Here is a 17200-nt window from a genome sequence, read left to right on the forward strand (position 1 = left end):
CTGATAGTCGGTATAGTTCTCTACAAACCTTGTATCTGATCTTCAAAAAATAATATCAAGTCTTGTAAAACTAATAATTTCATTCCTTACGCAACATTCTCTCAAAAAGTAATGTCTTCTTTTTGTTATCAAGAAGTCCATGCTCGCAAAATGCACCATTTTTGCTTCCAGAACTTGTGCATTTAACACGAGCGGATTTTGTAGCTTTATTCTCATATTTCTGGGAGTACCTTCGAGAAAGAGTGTCGCTAACACCATCTATCATTCAAAAGCAGAACTACACATGAAATAGGTTATGTTTCCTCATCCACACATGTGTTGTCCTCACAGTAAACACTTTCTGACATAAATAAGAAGATGGTTGTTTTAAAAGATACAACTGAAGATATAGAAATGACTGAAATTAGCATATCAGAGCAAAAAAGACTGGAGTCAATAAGAAATAAGAAAAAGGCTTTCAGGTCCAAAGAATTGATAGTGCAAAATGCGTTGAAAAATTTGGTAAATACTTCATTAAGAACATGTCTAGGAACATGATTTTATATGATACAAATTATACTTGTTTCTGCAGGATAAGAAACCAAGCAATAATAAAATAATATTTGATGAAGACATTGATCAAATAGAACAAACTGAAAGTAAAAAAAAAGCTAAGAAAAGGAAACGTGACTTGTTTGATAATGATGATAATGATGAAGGTGATGAACCTAATTGGGATAATGACAAACTCAGAGTTAAGGAAAAGAGGCCAAAGGTGATTAGATATTAATAAGTTCTGTAAACAAATAATCTTTATTGATCAATTTAATTTCAGTTTGCTGGGTCCAATGGAATGGATGAACGATTTAAACTGGATGAACGTTTCATAGAAGATGATGTTCAGGATGAAAATAACACAACACAAATGGATGATGAATCTGACTTAAAAAAGGAAAAAGAATTGGAACTAGATATCTTAGAAAATATTCTTGGGGTACCATGTAATACAAAAAATAAGACTGCAACTACAGAGGCAAAGTCTGCAAAGTATGCCTCTACCAGATATTCAAATTAATGATTTACATTGATTCACTTACATATCTAAATTATTTAACTCTTCAGGAAAGGAATGATTAGATATGATCCCACAAAAGATAACCATAAAGAATATGAAATTACTACAGAGAAACCAGAGACAACTAAGAAAAAAGTTGAAAAGAAAAAGAAGACCAAAGAGAGGACAGAAAGTGTCACTGAAAATCCACCTGTGGAAGTGTCCAAAGATATTTATTTTTCAGTATCAGAATCTTTAACAAAGAGCTTAAAAGAAGGAGGACAATTTAGTTTATTAAATAAATTTGGAAGTACACAAAATAATGAGAAAGGTTGATATCTTTATTGAACCTGTTGTATAAGTACAATATATATTAGTATTTGTTTTTTATTAACAATAAACAGGAGATGATGACTATAATGCACCAACATTGGAAACATCAAAACCTCCAAAATTTCAATTTGAACCTCTGTCAAAAAATCCATTTAAATATGATTCTTCCGATGATGAACACGAGGATCAAGAAGCATATGAAAATAATGAGCAAAATATTAAAGATGATGTGGTTCAAGATACACATAAGTTCTTTTTCGACGTTAATGATACGCGTTTTAACGGTATGCATAACCAACAAGATAACTTTTTGTATGAATACTAATTTGACATAAAATTTCAGAAGCTGTAACTTTCTTTTCTAAAGAATTCTCGGAAAATGATACATTTAAAGATCTTAGGCATGAACTGAAACAAATTGTGCGTTCGAAAATTCGAAATAATATTAAAAAGGTTCAACCATTTGGGCGAAAAAACAAGATAAAGAGGTTATCTAAAAAGGTTCATTAAACAATTTATTAATCTTTTAAAAATATAAACAGGAACATTAATTTATACAAATGCCTTTACAAAAGTTTCTAGAAAAGAAGAAATAAAAATGCTGTAAGAAAATATATATATATAGTATATACATACCATACAAATTTTATTAATACACAATTAATATTTTATCACTTAATTAGTTACGATTATTCATTTTTTATACAAATTCTTTAACACGTTCAGACCCGTAGATTTACTCAAGCGAGCGTCCACGGGTTATTAACCATTATAAAATAATGTTATCTTTTTCTATAAAAATTTAACATCGTTATAATAAATTCTTATTTATTAAAAATAAAATGAGGCTGTTTGTTACGTTTACTTAAATGAAATAATAAATGCTCAGTTCTTGAGATAAATTTACAGATAAACGTAAGCATGGTACATGCATATTTTATCTTAAACCATAATAGTAGTGGTTTGGCATAAACTTTTAAAAAATATAATTAATCTTTCCTGGCCACTCTGCGACATGCTCTTTCAAGTAACTTCAAGAAAAAGTCATGAGGAAGTCCACGTGATATTTGTTGTATGTGCGTCATTAATAGATTGTACGTTTCTTCTTCATAGATGGCGTAAGTATTTGGTAAACCTAACTCGTCATAAAGTTGTTTCACACGATCCAGTTTCTTGACATCACTTTGTCCATAACATTCCTGTGTGTCGACGACAATTATTAATATCTTTATTTAACAAATGCAACAGCCCCTGAATACACATACCTCTAAAATTTTTCGTTGTTCTGATGTGGCACGTTGTAGTGCTACTACGACTAGCCATGAACACTTTCCTGCCTCTATATCCGAACCAGTTTTTCCAGTAGCTTCCATACTCCCATAACAATTCATATAATCATCTTGTACTTGAAAGAAGTGACCCATTTCTAATAAAATTGTCTTTGCTTGCCTATACATTTCTGGATCTTTTATGCCAGCCTAAGTCACAAGTATTCCATGTACAAATTTAATTTAACAAAAATGTATAATTATGTGAAGTTATGTTAAACTTACAAAACACATTGCAGTTGTAGTTGGTAACACAAATGTATAATAAGCTGTTTTGTACTTTGCAATAGAATTATAACGGTCCATTGTAAAGAGATTCAAATTTGATTTTTTACCAAAATTTGTTGACAACAAATCAAGGCATTGTCCCATTGATGTTCTTAAAGTGGTCTGAAAATAATATATCACAGATAAACTGCATATTCTCTTGAAAAGAGGTTATACAGGAAGGTACAAAATTAGTGTACACTATAATCCTGCTTACATCTAAAAATAATTCCATAAGGCTCAAGTAGCACTCCTTTGACTTAAAGTGTTTTTTAAGTAACTGATATATGCACATTTCTAACATTATACCATCGTTTATGGCTGCTAATCCAATACCATTGTTCAAGTACCAGCATGGTGCATTACGTCTTATTGTTGATTGATCTTGTATATCATCAATCACCAATAAAAATGCTTGCAACTGTAATGTAATATTCTGTTACTACATGCTCAAGAGAATAACAAAATGCTTTTACAATTCAGGTAAAAAAATGATTTATAATTAAGAATAACAAACCAGTTCAATACACCAGCCTAAGATACGAGATAAGCGAATATTTTCTTCCGTTTGTTGATCATAAGAAGCAAAGGATTTAAAGGCATATACAACCGATAATGCTCTGTTCTTTCTTCCCACAGGAACATTGTATTGTAATACCTAAAAATTAAGAAGAATTTTCTGTTAGTAATCACTTTATGACTCTTCATCATTTTTTTTTTATTTTTGCATATTTTTAAAAATACCTTCGCCAACCATTTTGTGACATCTGGTATATCAAGATGGCGGCCAGCATCCGTGAGGTCCCGAACAACGTCCGGCCATATAGCCATCAGCTCACGACTTTCATCTTTGTTCGATAAAAATGTAGGCTCGATTGCCGAGTACATTGATCGCACATTGGTGCTTGTTGCTCTGGAGAACAAAAATTTATTTTAAAATTAACTTTTTATGGAACCTATAATTAGTAAGGAATTATTTTGCAGTAAGAAAATTGTAGTATTTCTTCATTACAGGTCCTTTCAAAAAGAGGTAACATAACACGTACTCTGAATTCATTTGAACGAAAAGAAGCTTTCTTTAACCGGTTCAAATCTGTCGTAAAATAACTTGTACAAAGTGTCTTATATATGTCCACGTACAAAAATATGCAGAGTATTCCTTTTCAGACGCAAATGACTCTTTTTAATGGTTTCACGCGTATTTTTACATAGGTCATATCTTCGACATATTACGTAAAGGCATAAAAATTTATAGATAAGGTGCTTATTAATATTATACACAATGTTTCAAAAATAAGGTCATTTAATTTAACATCAACGATATTAGAAATTTATTATATGCGAAAATTTGTAGAGTTTGAAGTCTGTAGTTGCAACTGCCCGCGGCAATATAACGAGACTGCGGTACAGCGGTTACTATGGTAACCCCATAATAATCATGGCAGTATAATCATGGTAGTTACATTAAAAAAATTGATTTATTTTCTCTTAGATCTACCGTGTATATTTTGGGTGCTAGCATAACAATGAATACGTCCGCAAGAGATTGTATATCGAATGTGCATATCTATATTGTATATCTCGTGCTATTTTTAAATTCAAATCGGTACAGTTTCGTTCACAATACCATTTTGTTATTAAAATTAATTTGTATATTTTCTACAACAATAATTTTATTAATAGTATAAATAAAAATCATTATACAAAAAAGTGCATGTACATATTTATCAATGTACTATGATTTAATAAATATTTAACTCAGTAAGCCGTGGTTTGAGTCCACTGAACGCAGCGTAAAATGAATTTCACGCTAATTACTCTTGTTTGTTTAAAATATAATTGTAGTTTACAGCATGTCGGAGGGAGATGTAACCAATGAGGAAGATTTAATCAATGAAGAAGATGCAACCAATGAGTCAGATGTAACCCTTGTGGAAAGTGTAACCAATGAGTCAATTGTAACCATTGTGGAAGTTGTAACCAATGACCAAGATGTAACCAATGAGGAAGGTGTAACCAATGAACAAGATGTAACCAATGAGGAAGAAGTAATCAATGAAGAGATAACAGAAGAAATTGATATTCCAGAGGTATAACATAATTGTAAAAAATTTGTATGCATATATTATTTAAGTCCAATGCTAAATTACCCTCGTAGCCATGAAATAACCTATCTCGTATCTCGCAAGGTTAACGTGTATCTATAGATATTAAAAACTAAAAATTGATATAATGTCGTAACATATAAAATCATAGAACGTCGGCGAGGAATTGGGATCAGAGATAAGCAAGTCCATTACAGTGATTCTAAAAGCAGTAACGCATCGTGGAACGCAAACTGTGATACAGTGCAATCCTGATCAAAGCAGAGAGACTTTCATCGATATGATTATTAATACGAAACTATGAATGTACATAAAAATTGAGGTTTAAACATTTTTTTAACCGTTCGTAATTTTATGTATGTTAGTTAATTTTTTCTATAGGAAAATATACCGAAGTGTTCCTATCAATATTCTAAAGTACTAACTCATTTTTATGAGAAACTCCACCCTGTATACTTTAAGTATTCAAATACCTAAAGTATAAAAGATTAAATATTTGTTAGTTTTTTGTTCAGTTTATATACGTACTGGTAATTTAATTCGATACGTATCTTTGCATATATAAGAACTTAAATTTTTACTCACCGAAAATATTCCAAGCATGGTCTATTTATTTTGTAATGTAAGAAATGTATTTTGGGCGCTCGTAGTAAAGTGTTGTTTCTAATATATACGGTGTCAACAAAATGTTGCGGTATATTTCGTTTGAATAACATTGAAACATATTTTTGTAGAGTGACGGACATTGTTACGTTTATAAAATACAGTGGAGTATTTCGTTCGTAACCTCGTTCTGTAAAGTGGTAACGAACTATTTGTACATATTATGTGTTAAACATACACAAGTATCTCCGTCGTAATAAATGCGCACAAAGAATATGTATAAATGCAAATTAAAAAATACGTACTACAAGGAAAAATAAATGTAAATTTACATAGCGTAGACAAGTGAGTGTCAGAGCCTAAAATCGTTAACACGCGACATGATAGGTATATGCATACTAACGTAGTTCGCTGAAAACAAGACATACTTTTATGTAACATAAACGTGTATTGTAACGGGACATTGTGATAAAATATGCCCATATCTTAATGTTTTGCTACTTTAATGTTAATCAATTTTATATTCAACTTATCACAAGGTTAAAATATTTGTGAGATACGAATGTCACGTTTACACAAATTGTTATTTATTCATAATTATTTTCAAATCAATTTGATATAAGAGAATCATCTGAACATATATGATATGTAGAATTTAAATAAAATTTTTCTACTACATTTCCATTAAAAAATAATTGAAAAAATATCTATAATGTTTTTAATTGTTTTATATTGAAAAGAAACTGTAATTTTATAAATAATATATTTTATTTTATATGTATATTACATTTATTTAGGTACTTATATGCTAACTTATATGTATTCTTATGAATAAACTATCTATTAAATCTCTGCTTTTAAAAAATAATTCCCACTTTTCTTTTTGAATATTTATTGTATTTACTAGAATGTATTACTTATTACATAATTATTTACAAAGAATATTATTAATAGAACTATTCATCGATTGAAAGGTACTTTATTAGAAGGTGCAGGTAGTCTATACTTTGCTAACTCCACTTCTGCTTCTCCGAAAGATTCTATATGATAGCAAAAGTATTCTGGATTTTTGTATTCTTTATCTTTTGCAGCACCTGGTCCTACAGCTGAAAGGTACAAATAATGATATATTCTTAATGTACATTAAGAACTGATAAATCATATTAATGTACATTGAGAACAACCGATTAATGGTCTAATAATTCATAATAAAATGCTGCTTCTCTGTGTAAAACTATAAGAAACTAGGAACATGTGCAAACTGTTTTCACTGAACTTATGTTAAATAAAACAGCACAAATGTTATGTGTCTTACGTGTATTTGGAACTTCAACACATTTATTGCTAAGTCCAGGAACATTTTGGTTAGTGGATGTTCCACCTGATTTTGATGACTTTTTTGCACCCAAAGGTGACAATAGCATGAAATTTCTTTGCTGAAATAATTGATTGTTTAAAACAATATTAATATCAATAAAGAAGTAAATTTAATATTTGATAATTTACAATTTGATTTGATAATTTGCAGCAATGCCTACCTGCACTAAAGTTTTACTTGAAATGGAGCGTAACATTCTGTTATAATATAATTAATAACTGAATTTTAGTTTTAAACAAAAAATAGTTCTTAATATTTACATAACCATCTACCTTCGTGCAATCCTATAAGAGTTGTTCAAATTTTAACCACGTCAAAATTGATGTCCAATTTTTTCGTAGTTCGCTTTTCTGTAAACTGAGGGCGCTACTATCGGTTTAACACTAAGCGTGTACTTACTATGTCTATGTTGTTCACTTTATAAGGCTGGCCCAGTAATGAATTATACAGTTTCTTGAAGAAACTATATACTTATTAAAGAAAAGGTTAATATGAAGCCACTGTGTTCAATTTGTAGTGTTTTTCTTTGAATTTGTGAAGAAATTTTTCTACGAAATTAAACGACCCTATCCAAACAGGTCAGTTACAAATCTATGATTAACTTGGTTTATGTTATGTAATTTCGAAACATACACAGGTATATTGAGTGTCAAATAAATATAATACTAGAGTTTTAACGATCATTATTTAATAAATATATATATTACTTATATACTAATGTTTTAGTATAAAAGGTTTCTTAAAAGTAAATACTTAAGAATTAATTTTGATCTTGGCTAAAGCCTTAATTTGGAGTAACAAAAATTGTTTACTTTTATTTTATGTTTCATTGAATATTTATAGTCAATTATGTTTAGTTAATGTTAATATTAATTTTTGTATCATAATCGTTTTAAGTCATTATGAAAATTACTGTTCTATGTTTTGAGATTAGTAGCCATAATGTTGGGACTAGGGAAGTACTTCTACTATGCGAAACCGGATGGAGAAGATCTAATGGGAAAAATTCTGACTTCTGTAAGAATGACTTCCATGTTTGGAATAGTAGTAGGTGCACATGATGCAATATTAAGACATATGTCAAAGTCACCCTTACACAAAATTGTGATTGGATTTCGCCCCGTAGCATATCTAAGTGGCATAGGTTTTGTATTTGCTAATGTTACATATATGTCCACACGTATGAGGGGAAAAGATGATGCACTTAATCATGGTATAGGTGGTATGTACATACTTTGCTGATATATTGTTATAAAAGTAATGAAATAATTTCATAATCCTTATTTGCAATATGACTATGTTCTGTACTGATATTTTAATGTTACAGCACTTGCCACTGCTCCACTTGTTAAAGCATGGCTTAGAATACCTGCTGTTGAAGTTGCTGAAATTATGATTTTTGGAACTATTATTATGATAATAAATAAGGCTCGTAGAAAACAGGAGTATGGAATAGAGGAACCACTGAAATTCTTCTTTGAAGGAAAGCGTAACAAATTCCCGAATTGGGATTATTGGGAATACTGGACTGGTGAAGAAACACCGGCAGAAGACTACACTAACTGAATTAAATGTTAACAGAAACATTCTTGTAGAATATATTATTGTAAAAATATATCATTATTTCTTTTCTGTCATATATATGCATATGTATTTATTTATTTAGAATCTTACATAAAAAAGTACAACAGCTAGAAACAGTTGTAATAGTAATTTATGTTAAAGTCTCTCCTTTTGTAACCTGCCAAATATAGAAATTCAAATTTGATAAAGGTTAGAAACTACATGCTTTTTAATTCCAAGTAAAACTTACACATGCTTCAAGGTATTCAATTCTTCTTTCAAGTGTTGTAAGTTTCTCATTAAGGACAGCTATCCTTGATCTGCATGACATATCTGGTAAAATAAAGCTTATGTTGATTAAAGTGTTTAATTTATTTAGCTCTGGAAACATTTTAATTTTCATTTTATCCTATTAAATAGTTTAAGTTCAAGCCGGTAAAAATTTCTTTCGATTTCGATGACATATAGCTTAAAAAATATTAAAGTGTATGTTTAGGTAAAATTAAAAAACAAATTACCGAAGGAGTTAAGAAAGTCCGTTATCTTCTTTATGCTACCAGTTATAACTTCTATGTATTCCCGATTTGCCCAATCTTGTTGAATTTGTTTTTGGATAGCTTCCCGATGTACAGCAGCCATTCTCGAGTCAGTACACAAACAAGCAGACTGCTACTGTACCATATACATATTGTCAACCTGACAGGAGAATAGGTTGGTTCTGCGCAGCTCGGCTGGACTTAGAAAACTTCGTTGTCACTTGTGCTGCCTCACTATGATTCATCTTTCCCCATATATATTTGTGGACAAAATATGTGTATATCGGAAAAGTGCATAGACCGAATTTGCAAATTCGTGGTCTTAGAAACATAGTAATTTGGAAAGTAGGAAATTTAAGGACCAAGGAACTTAAAAATTTGGATCATTGAATGTTATATACCAAGAACAATTTAACAGCGCATGCCCGTTGCCCTTGGTTACAAACATGTTCGACCAATTAGAGCCAACATGCGCAGTAGAAACAAAAAATTGGTTATTAGATGATACTATTCTCTCCTGAAAATGACAATATTTGTACATAAATAAGTTCTCGTGTGTAAAATAAGTTTATAATTTCTGTAGGTATATACTTATAAAGTAAGATGTGCTTCTTGTTAAAAATTATAACGATCCCTAATAATTTCATATTATGTTCTTTTCCGATATATTATCATTTCAATGAATCATGTGTTATATGATAATTAATTTACTGTGTATACTAATGAACAAAAGTTTGCAAAATTGTTGATTGCATATGCAAGGGAATGATCATTATATAATGTTCTACATGTGTGGAAATTCCAGCACAGTATGCAGATATTAATTGTATAGAGCATTTGGGAAGAGCTCAATAGAAGAATACAGAAACACTAAATAATAAATAAGAATGACATAAGACATGTTTAGTGCAAGAATAGGAAAAAATAAATAACACAGTAACAATTAAGTTAATTAACTCTGTGCCTGAATGTTTAAAAGCAATCATAAAACCAGAAGGACACTTAACCAAATCTTAATTCTTAATTTGTTTTGATTTTTAAAATAAATGTACGAATACCTGCAAATTTTATTTGTTATCTTGTAAATATTTGTTTGTTGCTAAATAAAGTATATATCCTTCAAAAGTTGTGATTATTTTGTACATTTTGATGCAAATCTTTTTGCAATAATTACTTAAAGATTTATAATTTGGCATAAATAATGGAAATAAAATTTCATGAAAATAAATGTATGAAATCTAATTATATCCTATAAGTGTTGTAAATGAGAAATTATTTTTGTTTAGGTACATTCTTTGTACCATACATGACTGTGGGAAGATGGTCTCTTTCATCTGTTCGTTATATATACAAACTACCTAACAAAAAATATAGTTACACTTGTGGCACAAAATCACTTTTATATCAAAGTGATTTCATACCACTAACTGTACTTCAGTCAAATAGGTAGTATATCCAATTATAAATTTAAAAATTATGTATTGATCTAGTTCTGTAAATAATATATCTAGTCAACTTCAGATATAAAGTACTTTTAGTTTCTATGTATTAAATACATGTGTAAGTAAACCTATTACTTCACAGGATAACTCAAAAGTCACAGACTTTTGCATCACTGACAGCAAACATGGCTGCAAGTAATTCTAAAAATGTTAAGCCACAAAAGACAAATAGACTGGCTTTAGAAAAGTCACCTTATTTGTTACAACATGCCACCAATCCTGTAGATTGGTATCCATGGTGCACCGAAGCTTTGGAAAAAGCAAAGAAGGAAGACAAACTAATTTTTTTATCAGTTGGATATTCTACTTGCCACTGGTGTCATGTTATGGAAAAAGAATCTTTTACAAATAAAGAAATTGCTGATATTATGAATAAACATTTTGTTAATATAAAAGTAGATAATGGAGAAAGGCCAGATATCGATAAGATATACATGGCTTTTGTACAAGTAAGTAATTGATATTTCATTAAATGTTAAACAAACTAATATGGGTTAAAACACATTACTTTTAGGCAACCACTGGTCATGGTGGATGGCCAATGAGTGTATTTCTGACACCAGATTTAAAACCTGTGTTTGGAGGTACTTACTTTCCTCCAGAAGATACATTTAGACAGACAGGATTCAAGACAATTTTACTTAATATTGCTGACAAGGTAGAAGTATTCTTGTCTATTAATAGTACTTTAATAAATATTGTTAGCACTTCACTCATTCAAATTATTTTGCAGTGGAATTCACTCAAAACCAAAATTACAGAGGTTGGCTCTGCTAACTTCAAAACCTTAAAAGATATTTCTAAAGTACCACAAACATCAAAGGTAAAATAATAAGAATTAAATGTTCTTGACCTTTTTTTTAACAGAGTTTATTATTGCTCATTGATTTTCTGATTTAGAAACACGAAGTACCTTCATTAGAATGTAGCAACGTGTGCGCGCTGCAACTCGCGAGTGAATTTGAACCTGAATTTGGTGGATTCACTTCTTCCTTTGATATGCATACTCCAAAATTTCCACAACCAGTCATTTTTAACTTCCTGTTTCATATGTATGCTCGACATCCCAATGAAGAGCTAGCAAAGAGTTGTTTACACATGTGTGTATATACTTTAAAAAAGATAGCTTTTGGTGGTATACATGATCATATAGGTCAGGTAAGACTTTGTTCCATATTCATATTCATATGTCTTAGGTCATTCAAAACATATGTCTTGTCAATTAGGGCTTCTCAAGGTATGCTACTGATGGAAAATGGCATGTTCCTCATTTTGAGAAAATGTTATATGATCAGGGCCAATTAATGAAGTCCTATGCAGATGCATATGTGACAACTAAGGATAATTACTTTGCTGAAATTGTTGATGACATTGCTGCATATGTGATAAGGGATCTTCGGCATCAGGTATAATTTTTTTCTTCTGTTCAAACCGTTACAGGTTCTCATATATTTATTATTTATTGCTACTGCTATTTACTATTTATTTATTATAGGAAGGTGGCTTCTACAGTGCCGAAGACGCAGATTCGTATGCCACGTCCGATGCGCACGAAAAACTGGAAGGTGCATTTTATGTGTGGACTGCTGCAGAAATTAAATCTCTTTTGGATAAAAAAGTTTCTGGTGAAAATATCAAATTGTCTGATATTTTTTGCCATCATTTCAACGTGAAGGAGTCAGGAAATGTAAAAGGATATCAGGTACACATACAGATATTTTCAACAGCATTATATATATGATATATGTATACATGACTTACTTAAAAGAGGAAACAGTTTCAAAGTTAATTCATTTTGAAGTATATTTACATATTCATTAAGGCAATGAAGTTACATTATACTACCTAAGTAAAGTTTTTGTCGTCAACTGTAAATGAGGTTAAGTCATCTCGCTTAATAAACATTTATTAATTTCAGGATCCACGTGGAGAATTGACAGGAAAAAATGTGTTAATAGTGTACGAGGATATCGACGACACAGCCAAACATTTTAATTGTACCGTCGAAGAAATAAAAAATTATTTGAAAGATGCATGTTCCATTTTGTATGAGGCTAGGCAGGCAAGGCCACGACCTCATTTAGACGACAAGATTATTACATCGTGGAATGGTAAACATTTCGAATGTACAATGTATTAATATATACGATTGAATTTTTTATGTTAATAATTGATTTATATCTAGGTCTCATGATAAGTGGTTTAGCGTATGGCGGCGCGGTGGTAGATAATAAGCAGTATATCGAGTACGCGACAGATGCCGCGAAATTTATCAAGCGTTACCTTTTCGACGAGGCTAAAGATATACTGCTCCACAGTTGTTATCGCAACGCAGAAAACCGAATTACACAAATGTGAATATAGAACTATCAATATCTAATTATTCTCAACACAACATAAATTCTAATGTACCATTTTTAGAAACGAACCCATACACGGATTCTTAGATGATTATGCGTTCGTTATAAAAGGACTACTGGATTTATATGAAGCTGGCTTCGACGAACAGTGGTTAGAATTTGCTGAAAGGTTGCAGGATATTCAAGACAAGTTATTGTGGGATGAAACGAGTGGCGGATACTTTACTACAACATCAGACGATCCCAGCATAATTGTAAGACTCAAAGAAGGTACGTTCAAACACTTTCAACGTGATCTTAATTCGTCGATTAAAATTCTTGCGGTTTCATATTGTGGTAGTTGTGTTAGGGTGCGTTCATACTTACCGAATACTCGCACTGAGTGTTTGGGTAACTGGTTTGAACTCTACGAACATTCCGTGGAATTTAGAACGATCATTCAGACCGAACGAGCAGTCTCCTGCTGTTGTTTTTCCTTTTGTTCATTCTTAACGCACCTTAACACTCTCAAAGAAACCAACGCTACGCGGTAAAGCTGAGCGGATCCAAATATTTATAGGAGGGTTTGTTCAGTGTTTTACTACGTCCAGTCGTTAAGCTCATCAGCTTGTGGTAGATTTTGCTTACAGCATTAATATTAGATTATTACTGGAACGATAGGAGAAAGATATTTCGTGTATTTTAGAAGATTTATGTACTTCTGCATAGCTCACGACGGAGCAGAACCATCCGGTAATTCAATTTCCGCCGAAAATCTCTTGAGACTGGCGTATTACTTGGGTCGTAGCGATCTCAAGGATAAAGTTGTACGCCTGTTCGGAGCGTTTAGGCACTTGCTAACGCAAAGACCCATTGCAGTTCCACAATTAGTATCGGCTCTTGTTCGCTATCACGATGATGCAACGCAGGTACCGTATCAGTTTGCAGGCTCATAGAAATTTCATGAACTCTTGAAATTATTGCGCATACATTTTCTTACTTAGATTTACGTAGTCGGGAAGCGGGGTGCCAAGGATACCGACGATTTACTACGCGTTATATATAAACGCCTTATCCCTGGGAGAATTCTCATGCTGATTGACCACGACGAAGCAGATAGTATATTGCTCGGTAAAAACGAGCGTCTTAGGAACATGAAGCCTCTGAATGATCAAGCTACAGTTTACGTATGTAAATACCGTACCTGTTCTTTGCCCGTTTCAAATTCTAAGCAATTAGAAAAATTGTTAGACGAACAGCGATAAATTAAGAATTCAATTAGTACATAAGTACAATATTTAATTCAGTTCAGGTATATTGTATAGACGGATGTAATCAAGTGAAATGAATTATCTATTGTATGTACTGTTGTATATTACACGTTTCCGGTAGGGTTGATAATGTTACGTTGCGACTTTCTGTAAGCGCTCTCTATTTTAATAAAATAAACGTTTGAGAAGAATGTGTGCATTGTTTATTTTGAATAAGTAGATAATTAGTTGAAGTAAATAAGCGAAGCGAGGCAGTGATCTTGTGCTACATATCGGTTCCTGATCGACTGATTTTTGTTAGCAACGATACAGTACGGTGTCTACTACAAAATCTCGTGTCGAATTCCAACCGAAAATAGATGCCGTATATAAACCACTAGAGGAAGAGAGAGACGAAGGCGAACGAGAGAAGAAAGAGGGAAGGAAGCCGGAATGAAAAGCTCCAGAGGTTTTAGGAAAAGAGGCACAAATCTAGCACCGTCTTTTTTCTACTAATAATACAGTCGCAGCCTATATAATTACGAATATCAATAAAATTTCAGATGACCTTCGTTAGAGCTGGAATCGCATGCACGACGATAACGACATATCGGATTTTTGTTCGGAGCGTTCCTTAATTGACGACGGCTTCGGTAATTACTACCGCGTGATTAAAATAAAATCAGAAGCTCCGAGCACCGTCGAGTAAGCACGTCGCCTTGAAGAGAAGGCAGAAGAAAGCACGCGTGGCACTTTATTGGCAATGAAAACGAAAGCGACAAGATCTCTCGAGAAGTCTGTAGAGCTTGCTCGCGTCTTCCTCGCTTCTCGTTATCTCTTACCTTTTTCCCTACGGTCGAGTACTATCCGCGGAGACGTCGCCTGGCGACGAGGAGGGCCGGGCAAAGGGGGTGGAGAGAAGGAGGACGCGGGAGTATCTCCTGATCTCGAGGGTGGATGCAGGAGGTTTATGAAGCGGACAAAGCGAGGGACGCGTAGACAGAAGGGTCGCGCATGCGTTTCGTTCCGTCGACAAGGATGTTCGACGTTTTTTTCAGTCACCGGTCGACGCTGCGCCGGGCACCGTCGACGCGCAGATTCGCGAACAACCGATGCGGCCCGTAGTTGTTAACGGTAATTCCTCCAGGCCAGGTTAATCCGACGCCGCGAATCGCGCGCGATCAGTCGGCGAGTTAGCGAGGGAGGCGGATACACATTCGACGGAGGGCGACACGGCTGTATCGGGCAGATCGTTCAACAAGGAAGCCACGCGACACGCCACGCGCTACTCACGCGCTTTGCCTTTCCATCTTACTGCCAGAAGTGTCTCCCTCGGCTCCGTACCTCGCATGGCTCCCGTCTCTCCCCATGTTCTCCACTGTCCAATTCAACTGGTACCGTTGCTCGCCAGTTTGCCGTGTCGCGGGTGATCACGCTTGGTCCAGGTGAAGTCGAAGGTGAGAACTGCAGGTGAGAAACCGGGCAAGCGCATCGCGAGGTATCGCGATTACCTGGGTATCGCCACGTAAAATGCGGCCAGTGGATGTGCAGCAGTGTCCTCGATCCCGCGACTGTGGTGAACAGCATGGTGAATGTTCCGACCGGTAGAGTGTACGAGAAACGTGTTCGTGCGTCGTCAGGGCGATAGGTAACCCGGGGAACAACCGACCGGATTACGGGTCCTCGATGTTGTTCTTACCTCTCCGACCGGCGCCGTCGTTACGTATCGCGACGTTGTCGCAACTCAGGAAATATCTTCCCCGTGACGAATCTTCCGGCGAGCCTTTCTGGAAATCCGCGGAGACCCACGAGTCGATCAGCCGCTGAGTGCCTCTCCAGTTCATCCTCGGACGAGATCCAACGGGAAGCATGTCGTTGCATTATCCTCAGGGATATCGGTACCGTCCGGCGACCAAGGCCGTTGGACCAGGGAACGGAGAACAGGGATCGGACAGCGACGTCGCCGAACTCAGCGATCTCGAGGATGACGAGGACGAAGACGGGGCCGAACAGTCGATCAGACGCGTCGTTCGGCAACGGAGAGACGACGACCACGAAGAGGACCAAGAGGAAGACGAGGAAGAGGACGATGACGAGGACGACGACGACGACGACGACGACGAGAACGAAGACGACGACGGAGAGGACGAGGTGGATGGCGACGAGCTACCCTATCCTGGTTTCGTGCCGGTTGCCTTGCGATACCTTGACCAGAATACACGACCGCGCAACTGGTGTCTGGCGCTCATCACTAATCCATATCCTTTTGGAACGGAACGATAACCTTATTGTTTAGAAACGATCATTACCTTTTCAGCTTGCTACGAAAAGTAAGTCTCTTTAATAGACCTTTTGCAGTAGCTTCGTAATTTAGCTTTGAAATAACGTCGAGCATCTTTCGTTGCAAATTTTTTAACCTTCCATTAGCTTCTCGGGAAATATTTTTAAGTTCATAGTTGACGGTTTAGGTAGGATATATTTCTGCGTTTTGGATTTTAGCTCGGTCGTAAATATTTTAATTAGAACTTTATTGTGGGGTGTGCGTTAATTAAAAATCGTCCTAATTTAAAATGCCACCGTGATGAGAGATCGTTAAATTATTCAAAATTGAGGTTTCTAAGCGAGGAGGTAAAAGCGACATTTATGACCTTTGGTTTTTGACTAGCTTTGATAACTTATAAATTTACAAAAGGGAGGAAAATAAATTCCTTCGAATTCTTAAAGATTTCATTCCAACACTAAACTTCATAATTAATTTAACGAAAAAAAATTTAATTTAAAATTTCTTAGGTTAAATACATTGCCAATTTAATATTTTAAAAATCCCGCCAAAATTCACTTCAAAATAAATGACTTCTTTACTGCAATTTAGTTAAAAATTTAATAACGTAAAGGTTTGTATTAATTTGTGATGTTTTAATTGAAATAAATAATTCAGTGTCACGTTAGGTTAGGTATTACTA

General features: G+C 33.9%; 8 protein-coding genes across 21 annotated transcripts in view; 5 read left to right on the forward strand and 3 right to left on the reverse strand.

Moving 5' to 3' along the window:
* The first annotated feature begins 208 nt into the window (after positions 1-208).
* On the forward strand, positions 209-2844 carry LOC100874668 (uncharacterized). Its single transcript, XM_003705246.3, has 6 exons — positions 209-501; positions 572-754; positions 815-1026; positions 1102-1364; positions 1438-1650; positions 1710-2844. The coding sequence occupies exons 1-6, from the start codon at positions 358-360 to the stop codon at positions 1874-1876; spliced, it is 1182 nt and encodes a 393-aa protein (XP_003705294.2). The 5' UTR covers positions 209-357; the 3' UTR covers positions 1877-2844.
* LOC100876586 (Farnesyl pyrophosphate synthase) lies at positions 1975-6276 on the reverse strand. Of its 4 annotated transcripts, none has more exons than XM_012289921.2 (8): positions 5975-6276; positions 5652-5859; positions 3706-3874; positions 3479-3619; positions 3179-3382; positions 2920-3084; positions 2632-2844; positions 1975-2565 (listed from the first exon to the last, which is right to left on the reverse strand). In XM_012289921.2, the coding sequence occupies exons 1-8, from the start codon at positions 6150-6152 to the stop codon at positions 2356-2358; spliced, it is 1488 nt and encodes a 495-aa protein (XP_012145311.1). In that variant the 5' UTR covers positions 6153-6276; the 3' UTR covers positions 1975-2355. The 4 variants fall into 4 exon arrangements, with proteins under 4 accessions (XP_012145311.1, XP_012145310.1, XP_076397709.1 ...); XM_012289920.2 differs by having other exon boundaries at positions 5652-5877; positions 5975-6264; XM_076541594.1 differs by lacking the exon at positions 5652-5859 and having other exon boundaries at positions 5975-6052.
* Positions 4089-5421, forward strand: LOC105663050 (uncharacterized). The gene is made up of 3 exons (XM_012289918.2): positions 4089-4221; positions 4807-5051; positions 5218-5421. Exons 2-3 carry the CDS (start codon positions 4815-4817, stop codon positions 5368-5370), a joined length of 390 nt encoding a protein of 129 aa, XP_012145308.2. The 5' UTR covers positions 4089-4221; positions 4807-4814; the 3' UTR covers positions 5371-5421.
* A 268-nt stretch (positions 6277-6544) lies between the features above and the next one.
* On the reverse strand, positions 6545-7460 carry NdufV3 (NADH:ubiquinone oxidoreductase subunit V3). 2 transcript variants are annotated; one of them, XM_012289917.2, is made up of 4 exons: positions 7320-7460; positions 7208-7244; positions 6985-7105; positions 6545-6775 (listed from the first exon to the last, which is right to left on the reverse strand). In XM_012289917.2, the coding sequence occupies exons 2-4, from the start codon at positions 7241-7243 to the stop codon at positions 6630-6632; spliced, it is 303 nt and encodes a 100-aa protein (XP_012145307.1). In that variant the 5' UTR covers position 7244; positions 7320-7460; the 3' UTR covers positions 6545-6629. The 2 variants fall into 2 exon arrangements, with proteins under 2 accessions (XP_012145307.1, XP_003705295.1); XM_003705247.3 differs by having other exon boundaries at positions 7208-7380.
* An 8-nt stretch (positions 7461-7468) lies between these two features.
* LOC100876696 (NADH dehydrogenase (ubiquinone) B14.7 subunit) lies at positions 7469-8688 on the forward strand. 4 transcript variants are annotated; one of them, XM_012289915.2, is made up of 3 exons: positions 7469-7625; positions 7982-8269; positions 8375-8688. In XM_012289915.2, the coding sequence occupies exons 2-3, from the start codon at positions 7990-7992 to the stop codon at positions 8611-8613; spliced, it is 519 nt and encodes a 172-aa protein (XP_012145305.1). In that variant the 5' UTR covers positions 7469-7625; positions 7982-7989; the 3' UTR covers positions 8614-8688. The 4 variants fall into 4 exon arrangements, with proteins under 4 accessions (XP_012145305.1, XP_012145304.1, XP_012145306.1 ...); XM_012289914.2 differs by having other exon boundaries at positions 7482-7684; XM_012289916.2 differs by having other exon boundaries at positions 7482-7625; positions 7977-8269.
* HSPC300 (haematopoietic stem/progenitor cell protein 300) lies at positions 8687-9396 on the reverse strand. Its single transcript, XM_003705264.3, has 3 exons — positions 9129-9396; positions 8861-8943; positions 8687-8788 (listed from the first exon to the last, which is right to left on the reverse strand). Exons 1-3 carry the CDS (start codon positions 9247-9249, stop codon positions 8762-8764), a joined length of 231 nt encoding a protein of 76 aa, XP_003705312.1. The 5' UTR covers positions 9250-9396; the 3' UTR covers positions 8687-8761.
* A 215-nt stretch (positions 9397-9611) lies between these two features.
* LOC100874898 (spermatogenesis-associated protein 20) lies at positions 9612-14449 on the forward strand. Of its 6 annotated transcripts, XM_012289923.2 has the most exons (14): positions 9618-9725; positions 9880-10194; positions 10433-10592; positions 10731-11097; positions 11163-11306; positions 11382-11471; positions 11549-11806; positions 11875-12054; positions 12144-12350; positions 12567-12759; positions 12834-13002; positions 13070-13278; positions 13717-13916; positions 13992-14449. In XM_012289923.2, the coding sequence occupies exons 3-14, from the start codon at positions 10453-10455 to the stop codon at positions 14250-14252; spliced, it is 2418 nt and encodes an 805-aa protein (XP_012145313.2). In that variant the 5' UTR covers positions 9618-9725; positions 9880-10194; positions 10433-10452; the 3' UTR covers positions 14253-14449. The 6 variants fall into 6 exon arrangements, with proteins under 6 accessions (XP_003705296.3, XP_012145313.2, XP_012145314.2 ...); XM_003705248.3 differs by lacking the exon at positions 9880-10194 and having other exon boundaries at positions 9612-9729; XM_012289924.2 differs by lacking the exon at positions 9880-10194 and having other exon boundaries at positions 9627-9744.
* A 107-nt stretch (positions 14450-14556) lies between these two features.
* The window catches only part of Ca-alpha1T (Ca[2+]-channel protein alpha[[1]] subunit T), a 74267-nt gene continuing 71623 nt past the window's right edge, over positions 14557-17200 (forward strand). For both annotated transcript variants that reach the window (XM_076541593.1, XM_076541592.1), the window contains exon 1: positions 14557-16494. In XM_076541593.1, coding sequence (XP_076397708.1) covers positions 16107-16494 — 388 coding nt within the window. In that variant the 5' untranslated portion in view covers positions 14557-16106. The remainder of the gene's footprint in view (positions 16495-17200) is intronic.

This window comes from Megachile rotundata, chromosome 16, assembly GCF_050947335.1.
Source record: "Megachile rotundata isolate GNS110a chromosome 16, iyMegRotu1, whole genome shotgun sequence".
NCBI classification, from domain to species: Eukaryota; Metazoa; Arthropoda; class Insecta; order Hymenoptera; family Megachilidae; genus Megachile; species Megachile rotundata.

Coding starts and splice junctions, on each gene's coding strand:
- HSPC300 (XM_003705264.3), bottom strand. CDS start 9,249: ATGGCTGCTGTACATCGGGAAGCTATCCAAAAACAAATTCAACAAGAT. Junction 8,944..9,128: donor GGACTTTCTTAACTCCTTCG/GTAATTTGTTTT, acceptor TTATTTTACCAG/ATATGTCATGCAGATCAAGG. Junction 8,789..8,860: donor TTGAATACCTTGAAGCATGT/GTAAGTTTTACT, acceptor TATATTTGGCAG/GTTACAAAAGGAGAGACTTT.
- LOC100876586 (XM_012289920.2), bottom strand. CDS start 6,152: ATGGGCATATTTTATCACAATGTCCCGTTACAATACACGTTTATGTTA. Junction 3,620..3,705: donor TCACAAAATGGTTGGCGAAG/GTATTTTTAAAA, acceptor CTTAATTTTTAG/GTATTACAATACAATGTTCC. Junction 3,383..3,478: donor TAGGCTGGTGTATTGAACTG/GTTTGTTATTCT, acceptor ATTACATTACAG/TTGCAAGCATTTTTATTGGT.
- LOC100874898 (XM_003705248.3), top strand. CDS start 10,453: ATGACTGTGGGAAGATGGTCTCTTTCATCTGTTCGTTATATATACAAA. Junction 11,098..11,162: donor TATACATGGCTTTTGTACAA/GTAAGTAATTGA, acceptor CATTACTTTTAG/GCAACCACTGGTCATGGTGG. Junction 12,760..12,833: donor GATTATTACATCGTGGAATG/GTAAACATTTCG, acceptor ATTTATATCTAG/GTCTCATGATAAGTGGTTTA.
- LOC100874668 (XM_003705246.3), top strand. CDS start 358: ATGGTTGTTTTAAAAGATACAACTGAAGATATAGAAATGACTGAAATT. Junction 502..571: donor AAAATGCGTTGAAAAATTTG/GTAAATACTTCA, acceptor TTGTTTCTGCAG/GATAAGAAACCAAGCAATAA. Junction 755..814: donor TTAAGGAAAAGAGGCCAAAG/GTGATTAGATAT, acceptor ATTTAATTTCAG/TTTGCTGGGTCCAATGGAAT.
- LOC105663050 (XM_012289918.2), top strand. CDS start 4,815: ATGTCGGAGGGAGATGTAACCAATGAGGAAGATTTAATCAATGAAGAA. Junction 5,052..5,217: donor AAGAAATTGATATTCCAGAG/GTATAACATAAT, acceptor ATAAAATCATAG/AACGTCGGCGAGGAATTGGG.
- LOC100876696 (XM_012289914.2), top strand. CDS start 7,657: ATGTTATGTAATTTCGAAACATACACAG. Junction 7,685..7,981: donor TAATTTCGAAACATACACAG/GTATATTGAGTG, acceptor TTTTGAGATTAG/TAGCCATAATGTTGGGACTA. Junction 8,270..8,374: donor ACTTAATCATGGTATAGGTG/GTATGTACATAC, acceptor TTAATGTTACAG/CACTTGCCACTGCTCCACTT.
- NdufV3 (XM_012289917.2), bottom strand. CDS start 7,243: ATGTTACGCTCCATTTCAAGTAAAACTTTAGTGCAG. Junction 7,106..7,207: donor CAAGTAAAACTTTAGTGCAG/GTAGGCATTGCT, acceptor CAATTATTTCAG/CAAAGAAATTTCATGCTATT. Junction 6,776..6,984: donor TGTTGAAGTTCCAAATACAC/GTAAGACACATA, acceptor TGTACCTTTCAG/CTGTAGGACCAGGTGCTGCA.